General features: G+C 39.9%; 1 protein-coding gene across 1 annotated transcript in view; it reads right to left on the reverse strand.

The window, feature by feature from the left end:
• Positions 1-239: 239 nt before the first annotated feature.
• Positions 240-19,449, reverse strand: part of LOC137658513 (transmembrane protein 179) — a 60,820-nt gene continuing 41,610 nt past the window's right edge. The window contains exons 5-6 of the mRNA XM_068393286.1: positions 7,095-7,246; positions 240-6,602 (exon numbers count right to left, since the gene is read on the reverse strand). Coding sequence (XP_068249387.1) covers positions 6,596-6,602; positions 7,095-7,246 — 159 coding nt within the window. The 3' untranslated portion in view covers positions 240-6,595. The remainder of the gene's footprint in view (positions 6,603-7,094; positions 7,247-19,449) is intronic.

The raw sequence follows: 19,449 nt of genomic DNA on the forward strand, positions 1-19,449 counted from the left end.
TTTTCTGTCGAGCAGCAGAGCTGCAGCTTATATAATCACCGGCTAAGTTAAATATTGAAAAATAGTTTTTCAATACAATACTGAAAATCAAGCTATAAATACATTTAATCTTTACACTGCCCTTTGCAGTTTTTAATCTTCAAATTTACATTATATTGCAATGTTTAACCTTCCACCAAATACATAATGTCTCAATTCAAAACATGGTACTGTACTATTACAATTCACTGATATTTGTTAAAAGATTGTCTCTCATTAATTGAATATGTACTGTAGTGCCAAAACCAAATAAACTTTTAATTCATGGTTCATCTATAAATAAGTAACTCCATGAAGATAGCCCAGCTTGTTGGAATAAACTACATTATTCTAATACAGTACTGTACATCAATTTTACAAATGTCTGGCTGATCATTTTATATGACAGGAGAATAAAATATCTACCTTTTGTCCATAGAGTACAACACAGAATAATGCAGTAGATGCATGTTGCACAATACCACAGTATATTAAAATCTCACAGGGAGCAACTGTATGGAATAGTATTCAATGTATCAAATATAAAAAAAGGTCTGTTTTTTTCCTTAAAATTTATAGGTTTATAATATACAGTGTTTTTAGTTTAATATTTCAATAAAAATTGAGGAATATAAACACTTATATTACCAAAGATGATCATTGACAATAAGCTATTTATAAAAAAAAAAAAATTCTTTGCTTATCAAAAACAAGAAATAGAATTTAAACAAATAATAGAAGAATATTTTGGTTTTTCCATATATTTCTTGTCACTAGAGAGTGAACTGCTATTAATGGAGATAATCTTTTGCTTTAAAGTACTGGATATCTAAAAATTAATAGAATTCCTACTGAGTAAAAGCAAAATGACTAAAGCATTTGGCCAATATGCAACCAATAATGAAGCCTTTGCAAATTTTGGGTAAGAGAAATTATAATGTTTCAAGATAATACTGATGACCCCCCAAAATATGCAGTGATGCTCTTGAACCTTCAAATGCCAATGTTTACCCATATTGAGGAGTATTGTTAGGTTTAAAATTTTTGAAGCACCTGTACAACAGTTTTGCAACATTTGGGGAGCCTAGAATCTTCCAGCAGCCTATCATGGTAGGAACTGCTGAAGGCTAAATTTATCTAATGAAATATATACAGTACATGCAACAAAATAGACAAGAACACATTATCCTGTATGCACATCCAAAATACATATACAGTAAACCATCAGTAAATATTACAAATTTATTTTTTTACTTCATATTCATATACTATACAATAGTTACAAAATTTCTTGTGCTTAAATCTTTTTCTGAACAAAGTGAAGGAATACAAATAAAGAGGAAATTAAGATATTCATTAGGATAGCTTAACAATTAAATATTTAATTCTACAGAGAAGACTGTAGTAGAACTATCCATGTAAAAGTAACAATGAGAATAATAACATAGTGATAATATGATGATGATGCCAGCTCTTTTTTAATGTATTGTGCATGTTATATACATTTTACAGCATATATTAATACGTACATGGGGTATAACAATTATAAATGTGATTTAAAATAGGCATACCTATTTCTGTAACCCTGGCTGTATGAGGTACTACCTCTAAAACTTTATTAATAAGGAAAGTTTAATTATTACTTGTAATTTAGATGATGATGATGATGATAATAATAATAATAATAATAATAATTATAATATCAGTTGAATATAGTCAAATCAAATCACCAAGTCAAATTTCTAATCTTTTTAAGGTATGGTGCAATGGACTTGGCATACATAATGAGTGAAATCTGGAGCAACAATTTGGATATATTTAAAAGTCCAGAAGAAAGATATTGGAGACACCCTTGGAAAGAGAAAGATGGCAAAGACCGCAACTCTACAGTGATGACTTTCTAAAAGCGTATCATGAAAAACTGAAATAAAAACATTCAAGTAAAAAGCTGTAGACGTCAAGAGGGATGGAAACATTTTAGGCAGGTTTGCAAGTAGACTTATGATACAAATTTTTGGACAGAAATTTATTATTGTCATCATAATTATCATTAGAGAATAAACACAATTTGTTAATCATATCTCTTGTACAGTACTATAAGGTCTATCTAAATACAGAACAAAGAATGTGTTGACATACAGTAAGATGGTAGTCCTCTGCACTCAGATAAATTTCTATTGAAGTAAAATATTCTAACCAGATCACCGAGATGAGATTTCTAACTCTTATCAGATTAGTTAGAATGGTTTATTTTCATATAAGGGATAGTTTTAATTTATTTCTAATCCCACTCTAATTCCTGAGGTAAACTTACTCAAATAGCTTATCTATAATATTTCTTATTGTCTTTGTAAATTTAAAAAGTATTCATAGCTTCATTACAGCTACAATACAATACAATATTATAGTAATTTTCTGCAGTTTATCTCTTAATAAAATTATTGTGTAGCAGACATGTATATACAGTATATAGATTTATCATTTTACGGAAGGCCTTGGTCCTTCTATAATTTTTTAAAGGACAATATGAAAATAGTCAGAAGATAATAGAGCAAACTATTGTTATTTACAGATACATCTCCCAAACATAAAACTAAAAGGTTCACGTTGGATTACGTGAAAAATAACAGGTTCTACCACATCATACAGTACAAATAAAATTCAAAATATCTATGCTCGTTATTAATATTCTATTGTAATATTAAATGAAAGTTTTCATGAAAAATAGAAAGTAAATAACTACTGTAAGTGTTGAAGAATTACAGCATAAACTACAAGTAGACACAAAAATGTTACTGCCATATTTGTGAGCCACCACAACAACTCAAACTTAAATGCACATAAATATAACTAAATCTAGCTTTCACCCTCATGCACCATAACAAATGAAGATTATATACAAGAAATTAGGGTAATTCACTAGCAAAGAATATATTATGTTAGAAGCATAAGCATACGAAGACCACCACATCAAAAAGGGCCTCAACCAAAAAAATAAACCTATTGGGTAGCCCTGATGCTAATAATTACTTAACTTCAATCATGACTAGTAATGAAAGCTATTATATACCTGTGTGAATGTAGAATTTTTATTTGTCTATCAAGGACTGACTAAAATGTGTCTTTATCGTAAGCACATTATTTCTATGTACTTGTATATCTACTGAAGTGCAAATTCAAATATATTCTATAGAAATATGTAAGCAAATACTAAATTTAAGGGTGAAAATGTGACCTAAATATACTCTCAAAGATTAAATTGGAACTTACGTATTACTAATAAACCACAACAATCTGAACTTCTTGAATTCCTCTTACTATTTAGATATACTTATCACTAAAAGCCTTTGAATCAAGATGAGAAATGAAAGATGTAATACACTCCCAGCTCCACAGTTCGTGGATCTGATGTTTGTGAATTTGATCATTCCCAGGAAGGCTGTGGAATTTCATAAATCAATATTTAAGGGTATTTATTCACAATTATATAATACCAAATACAGTACAGAAAAGGCAAAATTTGTTATACTATTACACAAGGGCTTAAAAACTCAGTTTTAAACAGCATCAGTCCTTACTCACTCTGCTCCATTACATAACCGAGTGTGGTATGCTGAATTTGGTCTTATATCACTCAATGCTTTAATGTTTTTTGTTTAGTTAAGGCACATTTACACTAATGTAATTGCAAATGTACTAACTGAAAAGCCAAAAAAGCATAGTTATGTAAAATAAATACAGCGCAGTATACTTAAGTTATATAAAAGAGGAGATTAAGTTGAGACTGACACTCATATAAGTGAAATTTCAACTTCTTGAGTAATAGTGACTTTTTGACTTTTCTATTTGGTGTTACATAACTATAAATGCTTTCCCGTATTTGGTGTTATACAAATACAGTATGAATGCTATCACATATATCTTCTCTCTCAAATCATAGATACAAAATGTTCAAGACACAAAAGCCTGGGAGTGTCATTAAGATTGAAGCAATTATTCACAGTTTGTCCTACTTGCTGATGTCTCTGTTACCTAGCCCCCACAAATAGTAAAGTCTGAGTGTAATAGGAAAAGGCTTTTTGATCTCCTCATGCTTTTTCGATATACTTATCGCTAAAAGCATTTGAATCCAAACAAGATATAAAACATTGAATACTGAAAGGAAAAGGCTTTATTTATTCTAAATCTTGACTTAAAGGTGTGTTGTGGAGCATATCTAAAAGGTGTGAGGAAATAAAGTTAAGAGGAAATTTTAGCTGTCAATAATACATAAGAAAATGTATTTAAACAACGGATATATATTCTAAAGTTACAATAATTTAAACAATGCTAAGTATCCTCAGTGTACAAGGGCTTCCCCTTTTTATAAACAAAAATCTTGCCCGAATATAACATCATAAAAACTTTTTAAATTTTAATGTAAAATAGCAGAGCTGTCATAAATGTCTATTTCAGACTTAATACTTACAAAATCCAAGTTCATGAAACCTCCAAAATCAGAAATACACTCTATTCTGAGCATAAGATAATTTAGTATGCAGTTTTTGGCCTAATAAATATTTACTCCATAAAATTAATTTCTAGAAAATATTTCCAAAACAATAAAAAATTTGTTGTAAACTTATCAGATCATACACTTTAGCAAAACAAGCTCACAACACTATTTACTCAAATGAGGTACCTCAACAGAGGCAAAGGACTTGTGCTGATATGAGACTCCAAAATATTGTTTACTTGAATACTCTCACTACTTAAGCAGTGTTGAGTAAGGCATATGTCACTTTCAAGGAAATCATAGTGAGGATACCGTGCAAGGATGGTCTCTTTATGCAACAAGTAGAGTCCTTTCCGGTTCAATGCTCTGTAAACCTTTTGGTGAGTTTTGAGCAATTGCATTGTGAATTTTAAGAAAAAGTGAGGGACTGTATCTAAATGTATTAAAATTTCATGAATGTCTGAAACACATCTACAAATAGAGGGGAAAGGGAATTGCTGAAGACTTCACCTGGACTCAACACCAAATATGGTGACTACAAGATATTCAAATTAGCTTTATTTATATACTGTATGCTTTTTTTAATACAGTAATAGCTTTCCTGGGAAACTCATGTTTTACTGCTATACTATCTTAAATATGGGGTAATGAAACCATTGATACAGGCCAATGGGGTGTATGGGTTGTGCTCACTTGGATCGTTACTAAAAACTTTTACATAAGAAATGCCATTTGGTACAAAATAGTTCCCTTTATAACTATTCATAATGTATATTATGCAAAAATTATACCAAAACTTAAATGTATTGCAAAAAAACAACAAGCGTAAGTCCAAACAGTAAAAGGAGCTAAATCATTTTTACCAGCACTATATTGTACACAAGGGAATACAGTACAAAGTAATTATTCATTGATCCAAGAAACTTCTGTAAAAGTTTGAGTAATATAATTTTATAATATTGAGACTCAGCCAAACATCATAAAATCAATTCCTTGAAGCTGCCTTTACTAGCTTTAACTGACTTGGAATGACAACACAAAATGTATACAGTAATCATATAGAAATGATTTAAGCAAAGATTCCTTTTCAATAATCATTCATTTTGGCAAATGACATTAGGCAACAAAATCTAGGCAAAATGCAAGTTTGCACTCAAGCATAAAATAAGTTTTTTTTGTTAAACTAAAGGGATCACAATCTATAGTGGCACTTGAATTATCACGAAAGTAAAACCCCGATTGGAATTCTTGCAACCTTTAATGGGATGAAGGGAAATTATAATTGAATGGAAGGAATTTAATACTAAATGGCATATACTGTAGTGTAATAAAATGTATGGCCATATTTATAAAACACCATTAACAGTTGCCTTATCTAGTTTTCCAAAATCATCAGCCTTAATTGGACGACTTTTTTTTTTTTTTTTTTTTTTTTGCTAAAGTATTGTAAAGACAATTTTCTTTAACAAACAATTTAAAGTTACTCTTTTAGTCATAATAGATTTAGTGTGAACCTAATACCTATCATGTTTTCTATTAATAAGCTGGTAGTTTTAACCTAAAAAAAAAATCTTGCAAAATAGTTGAGGACAGTCATTACTTGCAATCATTTTGTAAGTCACAACTATCCATAAGCTTCTTAAAATATTTCTAAATTTACAAACTTTCAAATGCTCTTCATTACTAATATCTTTGCCCAAGTGCAAATACAATTCAACATAAGGTAAGATACAATATGAGGACCATGCTTCAGAGGGAGTAATCACAGGAATTACTCCAGTTCAGATAGATTATTAGTGATCAAATGTTTACGGGTCAATAACAATACCAGACATCATCACATACATCCTTCAATATTGTAAATATTCATGGCATTTAAGCTTACGTTTGTACAAGCAATATATGTTCAGGTAGCACTCATGTTATTTACAAGCAACTCATAATGAAGGGTTTAGTCCAAAGAATTATTCAGTAGAATATCTAATTTTCCATCAACATGGGTTCATACCAAGCAAAGCAAAACTTTCAACTACCTTACTAAATGAACTTACATTGCTGCTTCCAAAATTAGAGAACAGTAAATTACAATCTGTAAGTAAAATAAATGGAATTATAACCATATCATTTGAATAGCACTGTACAGTACTGCCAAATTCTTATTTTATTACATATCTTTAAAGAAAAGGATAAAACCAGAATAACTCTGTTAAAGTCTCAGACTTGTGAAACTGACGAAATCCCATATTTTGTAGCACACAATTATGATAATGCTTTTCATTCACTAAAAAGACTAAGATTGCAGTTGCACCAAATTACAGTATGGAGTAATTCAAGAACTAATCCTTTAACCAAATGTTATAAGCATATCAGCAATAGGAGCCATACACACAATATTCCTTTAACTTTTTGTATTTTCCTTTTTACTTTGTCAAAATCCCAAAATATATACAGCACTGTAATGTTACTCAGGGAAAAAAATAATGTATGAGGATATTATCACATCTAAATTCCTTTAACAATTTTCTTTCAAAAAACTAAATCATGAGAGATTCTTAAAAATAAGGAAAAGTGAAAATCTTACTCCCTCAGTGGTGAATGTCTGTCTCCAACAAGTCTCGCTCGTTCTCGCGCCATTGAAACACGAATATTTTCCTGTTGGTGGTATTTGCACACTTTCAACATGGAAAACATTGAAAGACCAACCCAGCAAACCCAAGATGTCCAGGCTCCAAACTATAAAACAAAATGTGATTGTATCAAGGACATATATATAAAAATAACTATGGTAATTATACTTAACACTTGATTTATTAGATTTTAGATTTGCCGGACAAAATCTGAGGTTAGACATACCTAGATAAATGCCTGGTTTTAAGTCTTGGAATGGAAAAAGTTGTGTAGATGTCAGAGCATCCCAAATAGTTTTGCTATTCCAGGCAAAACTACATGATCTCAGAAATTCACATCCCTAACTCCTATATACAATACTGTACATGAAGTATATCTTATAGAAATATGTTGTTGTTACCTTTACAAATATATATATACCTATATATATATATATATATATATATATATATATATATATATATATATATATATATATATATATATATATATATATATATATATATATATATATATATATATATATATATATATATATATATATATATATATATATATTTATGTATGTATATTTATATATACATACACACATACATACATACATACACACACACACACACACACATATATATATATATATATATATATATATATATATATATATATATATATATATATATATATATATATATATATATATATATATATATATATATATATATATATATATATATATATATATATATATATATATATATATATATATATATACATATACACACACACATATAGAGAGAGAGAGAGAGAGAGAGAGAGAGAGAGAGAGAGAGAGAGAGAGAGAGAGACTGGTAGGCTGTAACATATGAGCAAACATGCAATATTTGTTATTAATTGTTTTAAGTAAGTTAGGAAAAGATATTATCAAAAGTACTTTATATTTTTTCTTTTGTATGAAATAATAAATAGGCAAAAATAAACAATAGAAATAAAAACTCTTGGTATTTGTTAGCTGTTTAAATGCACTCAAAATTAATGAGAAATAATAAATACAGTACATTACTGAATAAAAATATAATGCAGCACAATTAACAAAAAAACAATTCATTTTACATATAGGAAATGTTTGCTAACACTAGCGGTCAGATGCCGAAAGAAAATTATATTCAAACACAACTCTATTTAAACATTAATAAGGTGTACTGTATATACAGCATAACTTTTATTTCATGTATTCAATTTAAATTCTTTCAAACAAACATTACATATTTTTTTCATCATTGCTTTAATTCTTTTATAAAGATCATGCTGTATTTCTGGAATAACTTCATTATCGTATAGTGAGTTGCCTGACAAAGTAGGGTAAAAGTCTAAGGGTTAATTCATTTATTTAGACTTTTACAATTCCAATACAAAGTGATTTCCCCAATTAGTCTAGGATATAAAAGGCTAATTGTATACTTAAGATATGATAACAACATATAAATAAAACCAAATGTTTTGATACTGCATTTAACATTAGACTAAATTGCATCAAACACAAAGACTGATAACTTGATTTTACCTAAAAATGACAAATTCGAAGATAATTTGTATTTTTCCTAACCATACAAACCTTAGCTATTTACAAAGGGTTATTACTTTTAGCGTAGCTGAAATGGCGAGCCATTAGAATTTAACGAGGGTGTATTACCCCCGCGCTAGTTAGCGGGGGGGTAGGGGAGTGGTAGCTAGCTACCCCTCCTCCCCCTCACACACAGGTGAATACTCACTTTCACTTAGAGGTAGGACTTGTCTTGGGGGACAGGGCTGGCGGGCAAATATGTGTAAATAGCTAAGGTTTGTATGGTTAGGAAAAATACAAATTATCTTCGAATTTGTCATTTGTTCCGTAACCGAAATACAAACCACGCTATTTACAAAGGGTGACTTATCCCTTAGGAAGGGTGGAAAGTCCCCAGCCATACTGGCTTTGGCTTTACCCGGGGACTCAGAATCCGAGTGAGTCGCACTCGAGAAAAGGAGTCCCTGCACCTCACAAGTTCCTTGCTCTGCAAGGAACCATGTGGCCTACGTAAGCTTGTGTGTGAAGGAAGAAGTGTGACCCGTCTTAGGCAGTTGACCTGGAGTTCCAGAAGGAACTCTGGGTTAGGACGTTCCCAATACCACCTCGTCAGGGTATGGGGGACGCGACAGTATTGACTCAATACTCGGAACACAAGGAAGCATGGTTTACCTGCAGAGGTTCGAGGTCAGCTATGCAGAGACCAGGATGCTGCTTCCCCGTAGAGGGGATGATGAAGAAAGAAGTAAGGGCCAGACATACTTCTTTCGTTCATGCAGACTAAAACCTGATAACAATGCCCTCAACCTTCTGCTACCTGTCCAAAAAGGAGCCTGAGGTTAGACCAGCTGTTGTGTAGCCACCACAGAGCGATAGAAAACGTATCGAGACTCCTGTGGGTCACGCCCTGCAGGAAGCGGGCTGCGAAGGTCATCAGACGCTTCCAGACTCCAGCTTGTAGCACCTGCGTCACAGAGTAGTATTACTCGAAGGCGAGGGACGTTGCGATGTATCCAACATCGTGCTGTAGGGCGACGTGACGGGGGAGGGTCTGAAGACAGGTCGAGATGAATGTCCTTGAGTCCGGGCTGAAGAGGTATACTGGTGACTCTCCCCCCATGTCCTCCTTGTGTTCCCAAATCGGCTGCAACTGAGGCCAAACTGCAGCTGTTCCCAGCGCTAACCTCTCGATTCCTGTACTGGCAAGAAAGAGAAGGTCTTGGGACATCAGACACAGAATGGAGACTCGAAATCTTGAATGAATCGGACCGAAGGGTCGGGACCCTCAGATTCTGAGTCTAGCCAACAACTCAGGAGCGAGCCTGAATGTTGCCTTCCCCTCTTCCTTAGAAAGGGGGGAGTAGTAAGAGACCAAGAAGATTGCTTACACTGGCCGTGGCCAGAGTGAGCAGAAGACCCAAGGCGGAATACAATCCGAGGCCTGTCGTAAAAGGGTCTTGAGAAGATCTCTTAAAGGACTAAAAGTCCGAGCCATGCTCCAAGTTGGAGGTCTTCCTCCGACTAGGGCAGGGACGATCGTAGCTTCGCATGAGCGAGGATAGATCCAGCGGGCAGGAAAAAGTTATTCCTTTAAGCCTGAAGGTCAGGGAAAGGCTGAGCGACAGGCTTCATTGCCAAGAGCGGAAAGGAGTTTCCTCCCGCCGAAAGGCAATAAGACCGTTATTGCTGGAGAAGAGGCCTCACGGGAAGAGGTATATCTCCCACGGCACCAACCACCTTAGACTCTTCACTTTGCCTGGGAGACCCCTGTGGATGACTATCGCAGATGACGCGACCTCCGTACCGCGACTGTAGCGGGTTGTCTCTTCTAGAGGAGGAAGCGTAGTGTCTCCAGGCATGAAGCCGAAGCGACGCCCCGGTTCGGGAGAGATGTCGCAGTGTGGTTGCTTGAGTAGTCTGCGCCGTGGGAGAAGCTCTCCCGGGAGTTCCATCAGGGGAAGCAGAGGGTCCAGAAACCGTTCTGCGCATAGTCCCAGTGGAGCTCTCCCATTGAAAGGTTGACAGACAACCTGGTTTTGTTGAGACCCATTGTCCGCAGACAAAAAGGAGGGAAGACGCAGGCGTCGAAGTTGTCCCACCATCACCGGAATGCATCTTGCCAGAGTCTCGGGGTCTGAGACTGGGGGGAAAACTAGCGGAAGCTTGAGGTTCCAAGCTGTCGCGATCAGGTCCCCCAGACCAGCACTTGCTGGTTACCCAAGGTCAAAGACCCCTAGGTACATTCTCTCTATGAGGCTCTGCTCGTATAGTCTGAGAGAAACATTCCCCTGCCTGGAATGAGAGAGCCGATGGTGGAATTGAGAGAATCTCAATCATCCCGGTATCTCTACTGCAAGATGTGAAGGTGTGAAAATGCGTCCCCTGCTGGTTAGCATGAAGTCGACACGCAACGGGGCGACTTGGCAGGAGCGGTAGGATCTGAAGAGGGGCCAGACTAAGGCCCTTAAGCCTGCCTGAATGATGGAGAGGTATCCTTCAGGTCTTGACCATAGGCCTGGACCGGAACATGCCCCCCCCCCTTTCCTTTGACGAGTCCGAGAACCGCATCAAGAATGTGGGGAAAGGACGAGAATATCCACTACCATCAAGAGGCTCCATAGGTCAACACCCATTGCAGGTTTAATAGTTCCGCTGGTCCCATAGGGCCAGGGAGTCCGGTTAAACATTGCCTGAAGCCACCGGAACTTGGATCGCCCCACATGGAACTTATCCTGAGGCGACCGTTCGGACTATAAACGGGTCAATGAGGAAAGAAGAACTAGGAAACGTTCCAAGGTAGGGCAGAAAACTCTGCTTGACTGAGAACAGGTACTGCGACTTTCCTCAGTCTTGCCACAGTCAACCGAAAGGAAGGCTCGGAGGATGTGGTAACAGAATCTGGCGTCCCCAGGTGGTCACCCATCCAAGTACCGACGTTGCTTAACCTCGCTGGACGGACGAGAAGTGGGGTTTCCAACGTGGTAAGGCGGTTGACTCAATATCATGGCCAGATACTCCAGATGTTGAGGCAGAGGAAAAGAAGGCTCCAAGCAAAATACCATGAGCCCACACTCATGGTCAGCATTCGGAAGCTTTTCCCGGCGCTGAAGAAGGTCGAAACCCGAGCCTACCGGAGTTGACCAGCCCTCCAAACAGCAGAGGAGGCGGAAGTCTGCACCTGAGCGGCCAAGAGGAAGGCAGGGAGAGTTCTCTGGGGAAACAAACCTGCTATGCCACGGCGGGATAGCCACACTGCATCATAAGCAGGAATACTTGCAGTTTAGGCTGAATTCGACGAGCACCCTGGAAGATGGATGGAATGGAAACTGAAAGTACCCGTCCTTCCGATCCAGGGTTAAAGGAGTCCTGTCGCCTCGTTACCAGTCTGATCGATTCTGCTGGTCTACGCTGGCCGAAGTTTGTTCGACAAACTTGATCAGGGCTGAGAGGTCGACTATGGACATCCCCTCTCAGATCCTTCCTTACAAGAAAGGATCGACTGAGGGGGCCGGGGGTGAAGCCGTCGATGATCCTAAGGAAGACCTTCGCCTAAGGTATGGATCATTCTGCCCAACCGGGCAACTCTGCTGATGCTATGGCATAGAGGTTCAGAGACACTGAATTCGCTGACAGAGACGGCAGGCGCGATATCCTTGGCTACTCACAGAGATTGTGCGGGAATGGGCATCGGGAAGCTGTCATTCGGATGAGTAACCTTAAGCATCCTCCCAGCGAAAAAACCTGCAATCCTAGAGTTCGTGATCTCCTTTTAGGACTATGCCCCCCCGGGGGAGTCTCCCGTGCCATCTGTTCCTGACAGGAGGAAACTGCAATTGGACACCTTGTCCCAGTTGTCGTAGCCGATAACTTAGGCCGACGTGGTTGAAAGAAAAGGGAGCTGGAGCCCTGCAGAGTCTGGAAGAAAGCGCCTTGGAGGAGTGAAACCGGAAGTCGAATTACTCCGCACAGCAGATGTCTAAGTCTCTGTCCTTGGGCAAAGACAAAACTCTTCTCAAGGATGGAAGGGTGTCTGAGGTCGTTGACCTCCACAGATGAGACACCCGAAGGAAGCCTTCAGTCAGCGCGTCCAGATGGTACAACATCGAGCTTGTCCGCAAGTAGATACTTAACGACGAAAGGCCAAGGTGCCTGAGCTCGAGAGGAGGAAAGTACCCTTGATCTTCCTGTAGCTTCCTTGAACCAAACCTCGGGCCGTAACCGAGGAGGGAAAGAACCTGGTAAGCTCCCAGAGGAAGAGGTAAGCAGTCACCCCTTGTCCGATGGAGAAATCTTGAACGGAAAGCCCCCCCGCCAAAAATCCTTCCAGGGCGGGAGAAGGAGAGAGTACTCGTGCAGGAGAGGGGACCCTCGAGACCGACCTCTTGGGAACCAACTTCGCCCTGGGGGAAGTCACCACGAAGTCCACTCCTCTCTTTCTCTTCAGCGTAGGAGAGACAGCCGCTGGTTTGTTACCCTGGCCGGCGAGTGCTGGTTTCATAACCCTCATTAACGCCCGTGCCAGCGGATCAAACCATGTCTGCTGCTCCAAGGACACAGAGTCCGAAATCCTCGCTAAGGTGAAAGGGATCGGGCGATCCTTTGGAGTGGACACGACGGTTCCTGCCTGAAAAGAAGGTGGGGAAGAATGCTGTACTGACCTGTCTTCGTCCTGCACTACCAACCTGTGCTTGGATGGAGGTGATCCCGAGTGCCGCCTAGGAGCACGCGTCCCTGCTGCTACCACCGGCTGTGGAATTCGCCGCGAACTATGGTCGCGCGAGGGCGAACGGTCGCGCAAAGGCGAATGGTCGCGCGGGCGCGCAGGCGAGCAGTCGCGCGGGCGCGCAGGCGAGCGATCGCGCGGGCGCGCAATCGCACGGGCGCGCAGGCGAGCGATCGCGTGGGCGCGCAGGCGAGCGATCGCGCGGGCGCGCAGGCGAGCGATCGCGCGGGCGCGCAGGCGAGCGATCGCGCGGGCGCGCAGGCGAGCGATCGTGCAGGGTTGTGCGATGGCGAGCAGCATGCGCAGGTGAATGATCGCGTGAAAGGGTGCGATGGTGATCAGCATCCGCAGGAGGGCGATCGTTCAGGGTTGTGCGATGAGGAGCAGCATGCGTAAGCTGGCAATCGTGCAGGGTTGTGCGATGGCGAGCAGCATGCGCAGGTGAATGATCGCGTGAAAGGGTGCGATGGTGATCAGCATCCGCAGGAGGGCGATCGTTCAGGGTTGTGCGATGAGGAGCAGCATGCGTAAGCGGGCAATCGTGCAGGGTTGTGCGATGGCGAGCAGCATGCGCAGGTGAATGATCGCGTGAAAGGGTGCGATGGTGATCAGCATCTGCAGGAGGGCGATCGTTCGGGGTGGTGCGATGAGGAGCAGCATGCGTAAGCGGGCAATCGTTCAGGGTTGTGCGATGGCGAGCAGCATACGCAGATGAATGATCGCGTGAAAGGGTGCGATGGTGATCAGCATCCGCATGAGGGCGATCGTTCAGGGTTGAGATGGCGATCAGCATCCGCAGTTGAGGGTCGCGCGATGGCGATCAGCATCCGCAGTTGAGGGTCGCGCGATGGCGATCAGCATCCGCAGTTGAGGGTCGCGCGATGGCGATCAGCATCCGCAGTTGAGGGTCGCGCGATGGCGATCAGCATCCGCAGTTGAGGGTCGCGCGATGGCGATCAGCATCCGCAGTTGAGGGTCGCGCGATGGCGATCAGCATCCGCAGTTGAGGGTCGCGCGATGGCGATCAGCATCCGCAGTTGAGGGTCGCGCGAAGGCGATCAGCATCCGCAGTTGAGGGTCGCGCGAAGGCGATCAGCATCCGCAGTTGAGGGTCGCGCGATGGCGATCAGCATCCGCAGTTGAGGGTCGCGCGATGGCGATCAGCATCCGCAGGTGAGCTAGTAGCTGGCGAACCATGTTCCTTCAGAAGTGTTGGAGAACGTTGGAGTGCCAGCTGTAACACACGTGGGCGATCCGGAGATCGCTGGCGAGCTGATGATCGCTGGCGAGCTGATGATCGCTGACGAGCTGACGATCGCTGGCGAGCTGATGATCGCTGACGAGCTGATGATCGCTGACGAGCAGAAGGCTACGCGTGGAAGCCTGCGCAAAGAAGAAGAGTCCTTGACCCCGACCTGAACCGAAGTTCTAGATCGCGAGGGCGAACGTGGGCGCACAGGGCGCGTAACAGGAACCGCAGGGAAGATCATCTTGAAAGCGCTGACGAACAGGAGAGCGCTGATGAGCAGAAGGGCGCGCAGGGAAACCCTGACACGCAAGGGAAGAACCCCCGTGGGGGCAACCCTTTGCCCCGAAGGGATCGTTGTCCGCCGGGAGACTGATGTCCGTCGGAAGACCGCTGTCCGTCGGGAAGACCGTTGTCCGTCGGAAGACGAGATTAGACTGCTGTCCATCTGCACCAAGACGGAAGATCGAGAAAGAAGTTGTAGGCTGCAAACGGAGATTCAAAAAGGCGCCTCAAGCACCCTTATAGGGAGATGAGAGGCCCTTACGACGAGGCGGACGGAGGGCCTTACGGCGAGGGAGGCCAACAGCAACAGCAACAGAAGAAACCTCCGAAGAGGAGTCTCTATGAGTGTACTCTCTCGCGAACGAAAGAGAAACACTTCGTGGAAGAGACTGGTCAGCCAGTGACCTAAAAGGAGCAATCCTCCGAAGAGGAGCTCCTGCAGTTGCCCAGCCCCTTGAGCGAAACTGCAGGTGCGACCGCTCAGCACCAAGAGCATAGTCGCACGAAAAAAAGGCAAGAGAAGAACCCCCAAAAAGGGGAAAAGCTCAAGCCTGGACAGGAAAAAAAACTTCCCTCGGGAGGAAAGTTATCCGCCCAAGGAGGCAAGCCTCCTGACTGTTCTAAAATGAACTGGAGAGCTGTCCGTCGACACGGGAGTACTACCAGTAGAAGGAGACACGCCCCTGACGACAATACAAGGGGGGAGGCAGCAACAGCCGAATCCCCAGGACTCAACCAGACAGCTCACACCGTTGCTATATTCCAGAAACGAACTAGATCGGTAACTGTAAAAAAAAATAAAACAAATAATATTAGTACACATTCATTCCCCCGGGAAGGCTCCGAAGAGGAATCCCGAGGAAAAGGAACAAGAATTACACAACAGGCACGTGCCCTCACAACCACTTACACTCCCGGAAGGAGAGCTGTAACCAAAACAGAATTATAACAATTATAATTATGTAACTATGTAATTATGTAATTTAAAAATGAATGAACACTAAAGAAAAAAACGAAAACCCCGAAAGGAATCGTTCTACAAGCTGAAAAATTAACAACTACAATTAGATTCATAAACTAATTGAGACAAAATGTACGGCGTAGCAACCCCCCCACACGAGAAGGAAGCTACAAGGGCGTAGTAAAACATAGTAAAAGGGTGAACGACCTCAAGAGAGAGAGAGAGAGAAAGACCGAAGTCAAACTCGATCGCAACCCATAAAATTAGGCCGTGGTGGCCTAACTGCCGAGGCCTCCACGTAGATATCGTACACTACACACACACATCTGAAAAGGAAACTTACTTATTTCTATACTCAAATATATATACAAACATGAAAACATGTTTACATATATATTGAGTAAAGAAAAGTAAGCGATTAAGTAAAGACAAAACAGACAATGGCTGCCAAGCGAGGACCAAGACAGAGACGTCTGTCACAGTCCGAGCCAAAAGTGAAAGTGAGTATTCACCTGTGTGTGAGGGGGAGGAGGGGTAGCTAGCTACCACTCCCCTACCCCCCCCGCTAACTAGCGCGGGGGTAATACACCCTCGTTAAATTCTAATGGCTCGCCATTTCAGCTACGCTAAAAGTAATAACCCTTTGTAAATAGCGTGGTTTGTATTTCGGTTACGGAACAACTAATTTTTCATACTACCCTATCAATCATATAAATGCCAATAGAATCTGTGATAGTCCCAAACAGTTTATTGATCACAAATGAGGAATAGCCCTCTCAACACAACTGTCACCTGATACTCAGTTTTCCATACACCAACCATTTCTAATTTTGTGTCAAGTGAGCATGAAAATGCAAAATTGGTAAAATTGTGAATGGGGTAATCTCTATATGACTGGTTGGTTAGTATTAAAAATATATTGAAGTTATCAAAACTTGTTTGTTAGTAACAAGCCCATCAATTGTATAAATGCCTGAATTTAATGGTGGCAGGTTGGCCAGGGCACCTACCACCCGTTGAGATACTAATGCTAGAGAATTCTTGGGTCCTTTGACTGGTCAGACAGTACTACATTGGATCCTTCTCTGGTTATGGTTCATTTTCCCTTTGCTTACACACACACCAACTAGTCTGGACTATTCTTCACATATTCTCCTCTGTCCTCATACACCTGACAACACTGAGACTATCAAAGACACTTTAGCTATGATAAGCAGCTCTTCTAAGAGAAGGACACTCCAAAGTCAAACCATTGTTCTCTAGTCTTGGGTAGTGCCATAACCTCTGTACCATGGTCTTCCACTATCCTGGGTTAGAGTTCTCTTGCATGAGGATACATTCGGGCACACTATTCTATCAGATTTCTCTTCCTCTTGTTTTGTTAAAGTTTTTTGAGTTTATATAGGAAATATTTGTTCAAGTGTCGTTGCTGTTCTTAAAATATTTTATTTTTCCCTGTTTCATTTCCTCACTGGGCTATTTTTCTCTGCTGGAGCCCTTGGGCATATAGCATCCTGCTTTTCCAACTAGGGTTGTAGCTTAGCAAGTAATAATAATAATAATAATAATAATAATAATAATAATAATAATAATAACAATAATAACTACTATCTATCCGAGATGCAAAATAACTGAACTACAGAGATTGCTTGACAGGGTCTGATGGATCCACTAGAGGTCATGAAACTGTCCTGTCAGGAAACAAGGTTCTTGGAAAACCCAATTAAGTTGATAAACCCAAAGAACACAGGAACCAACCTGTCTTTATAACAACATATTCAAGAGGACTGCAGAGTGTCGCACTAATCAATTTTCTCAGAGGACCCATTTCAAAAGTGGATCATCCAGACAATTCCATTTTGCATTTAATCACCTGAGGACTTTTGATAACATTCTTGAACCCAGGTTTGCAACCATCTACATTATCCTTTATTGGTCTAAAAGACAGTCTACCATTATTTTGTATCAAAGACAATAGTTAGTTTATTGTTAAGTGTGTATCACTAAAACTAACTAGGTTTAGATTTTTAAAAGATTTTATGGTGTCCTTTTAAAAAAACAATTCCTAATACAGTATTAGCCTTTACAGGGTATAGATCAATGCTTAATTTGGTACTCAAGCACCTAGGATTTGACATCACCTTTTCAGGTATTATAACATATATTTAAGCCTGTCAGTATTAAAATGCCTTTAGTAATCATGTCTACTTGTAAGGATTGGAATATGGTTTTACATATTTAGAAGGTTGAATTTTTAATATTTCAGAGACTTTCACTTATGTATTGAACAGCTAAATGCATAATAGTTTATTGGGCTTTATTACATAGTTACCTGAAAGACTAATTTAAAAATCAACTTTTTACAATGTTTTACTATACTTTTTTAAAGGAATACAGTATCTACTACATAAAAAGGAACATGAGTGTATGAGATAGAGAGGCTTGTTCAAGAAAGTGAGGTACTGTATTAAATCATACATTTACCCTATAGGAGAAAATGATGAAATGCACAAGTATACGAACTTGTAAGAGAATAGCCAACAGAGCCATTCTAACAAAATACCATCCAACCAATTTTGTGAATCTTTATACAAAAATGGTACCATTAGTCAGAGGTGATTATACGAATTGTCAGGTCAACCACAAAAATTAAGAGTCCCAGATGCTTGCCAAATCAAGCTAAAGAGTGCTTACATAAAGTATCTAGACTAACATTTCGGCACATAAGGAATAAGCAGAGGGTTAGAGGCACTTAATTCAACGAGAGAAGAGATATAAGGATCCAGGCTAACATCTAGGTCTTCAGCCTCTCGAAATCTAGGAATCTGGAAGAGCGGCTAGCAATGCGCGAGTGTGATAGTTACGCTGCAGAAGAACATAAGTATACAATATATTACTGAATGGTGTGTTAGAACCACTAGTTACCACTTGAGGATTTAGGTTTTGGCTTGAAACCAGTTAGGTTAGCCCAGAAATATTACTCTGAATTGAGAACTAAGTGAATTTCTGAGCTACTTCAAAAGGAAGTACTAGCAGTGATAAATTCCCATTGTAACAAAAACTAAACTAGTTATGCTGTAGTAAAGACAAAGCTTGGAGTGGCAGTACGATACCATCATCACTCTCTCTATAAATAAGCCAAACTTTTTCTGCTTAAAGAAAGCCTTCTAAAACAATAGAATTAATTGCAAAGGAAAGTATTTCAAGAAAATTCCCTTTATTATTACAGTCAGCTCTCGTTATCTGCAGGTATAGAAGTCATTCCTTTAAGAGTATTCCACATACAGTGTGGCAATCTTAAATGAGCAAACAGCTGTATTTGTAATAAAAAAACACTTGATAAAACTGATGTTTCACTTAATTGTATTCAATAATAATGCATGTAATATTCACACACAGTATTAGTCTTGTATTAAGAAATAAAAACGGAGAATAATCAATTTTTTTCATTATTTCTCTTTATAAGTTGATGGACACTTCCGAAGTCTATGCTTTCCCGATCAGTTGATTAAGGAAGCCTCCGAAGGATGTT

Source organism: Palaemon carinicauda, chromosome 19 (genome assembly GCF_036898095.1).
Source record: "Palaemon carinicauda isolate YSFRI2023 chromosome 19, ASM3689809v2, whole genome shotgun sequence".
In the NCBI taxonomy this organism is placed as follows: domain Eukaryota; kingdom Metazoa; phylum Arthropoda; class Malacostraca; order Decapoda; family Palaemonidae; genus Palaemon; species Palaemon carinicauda.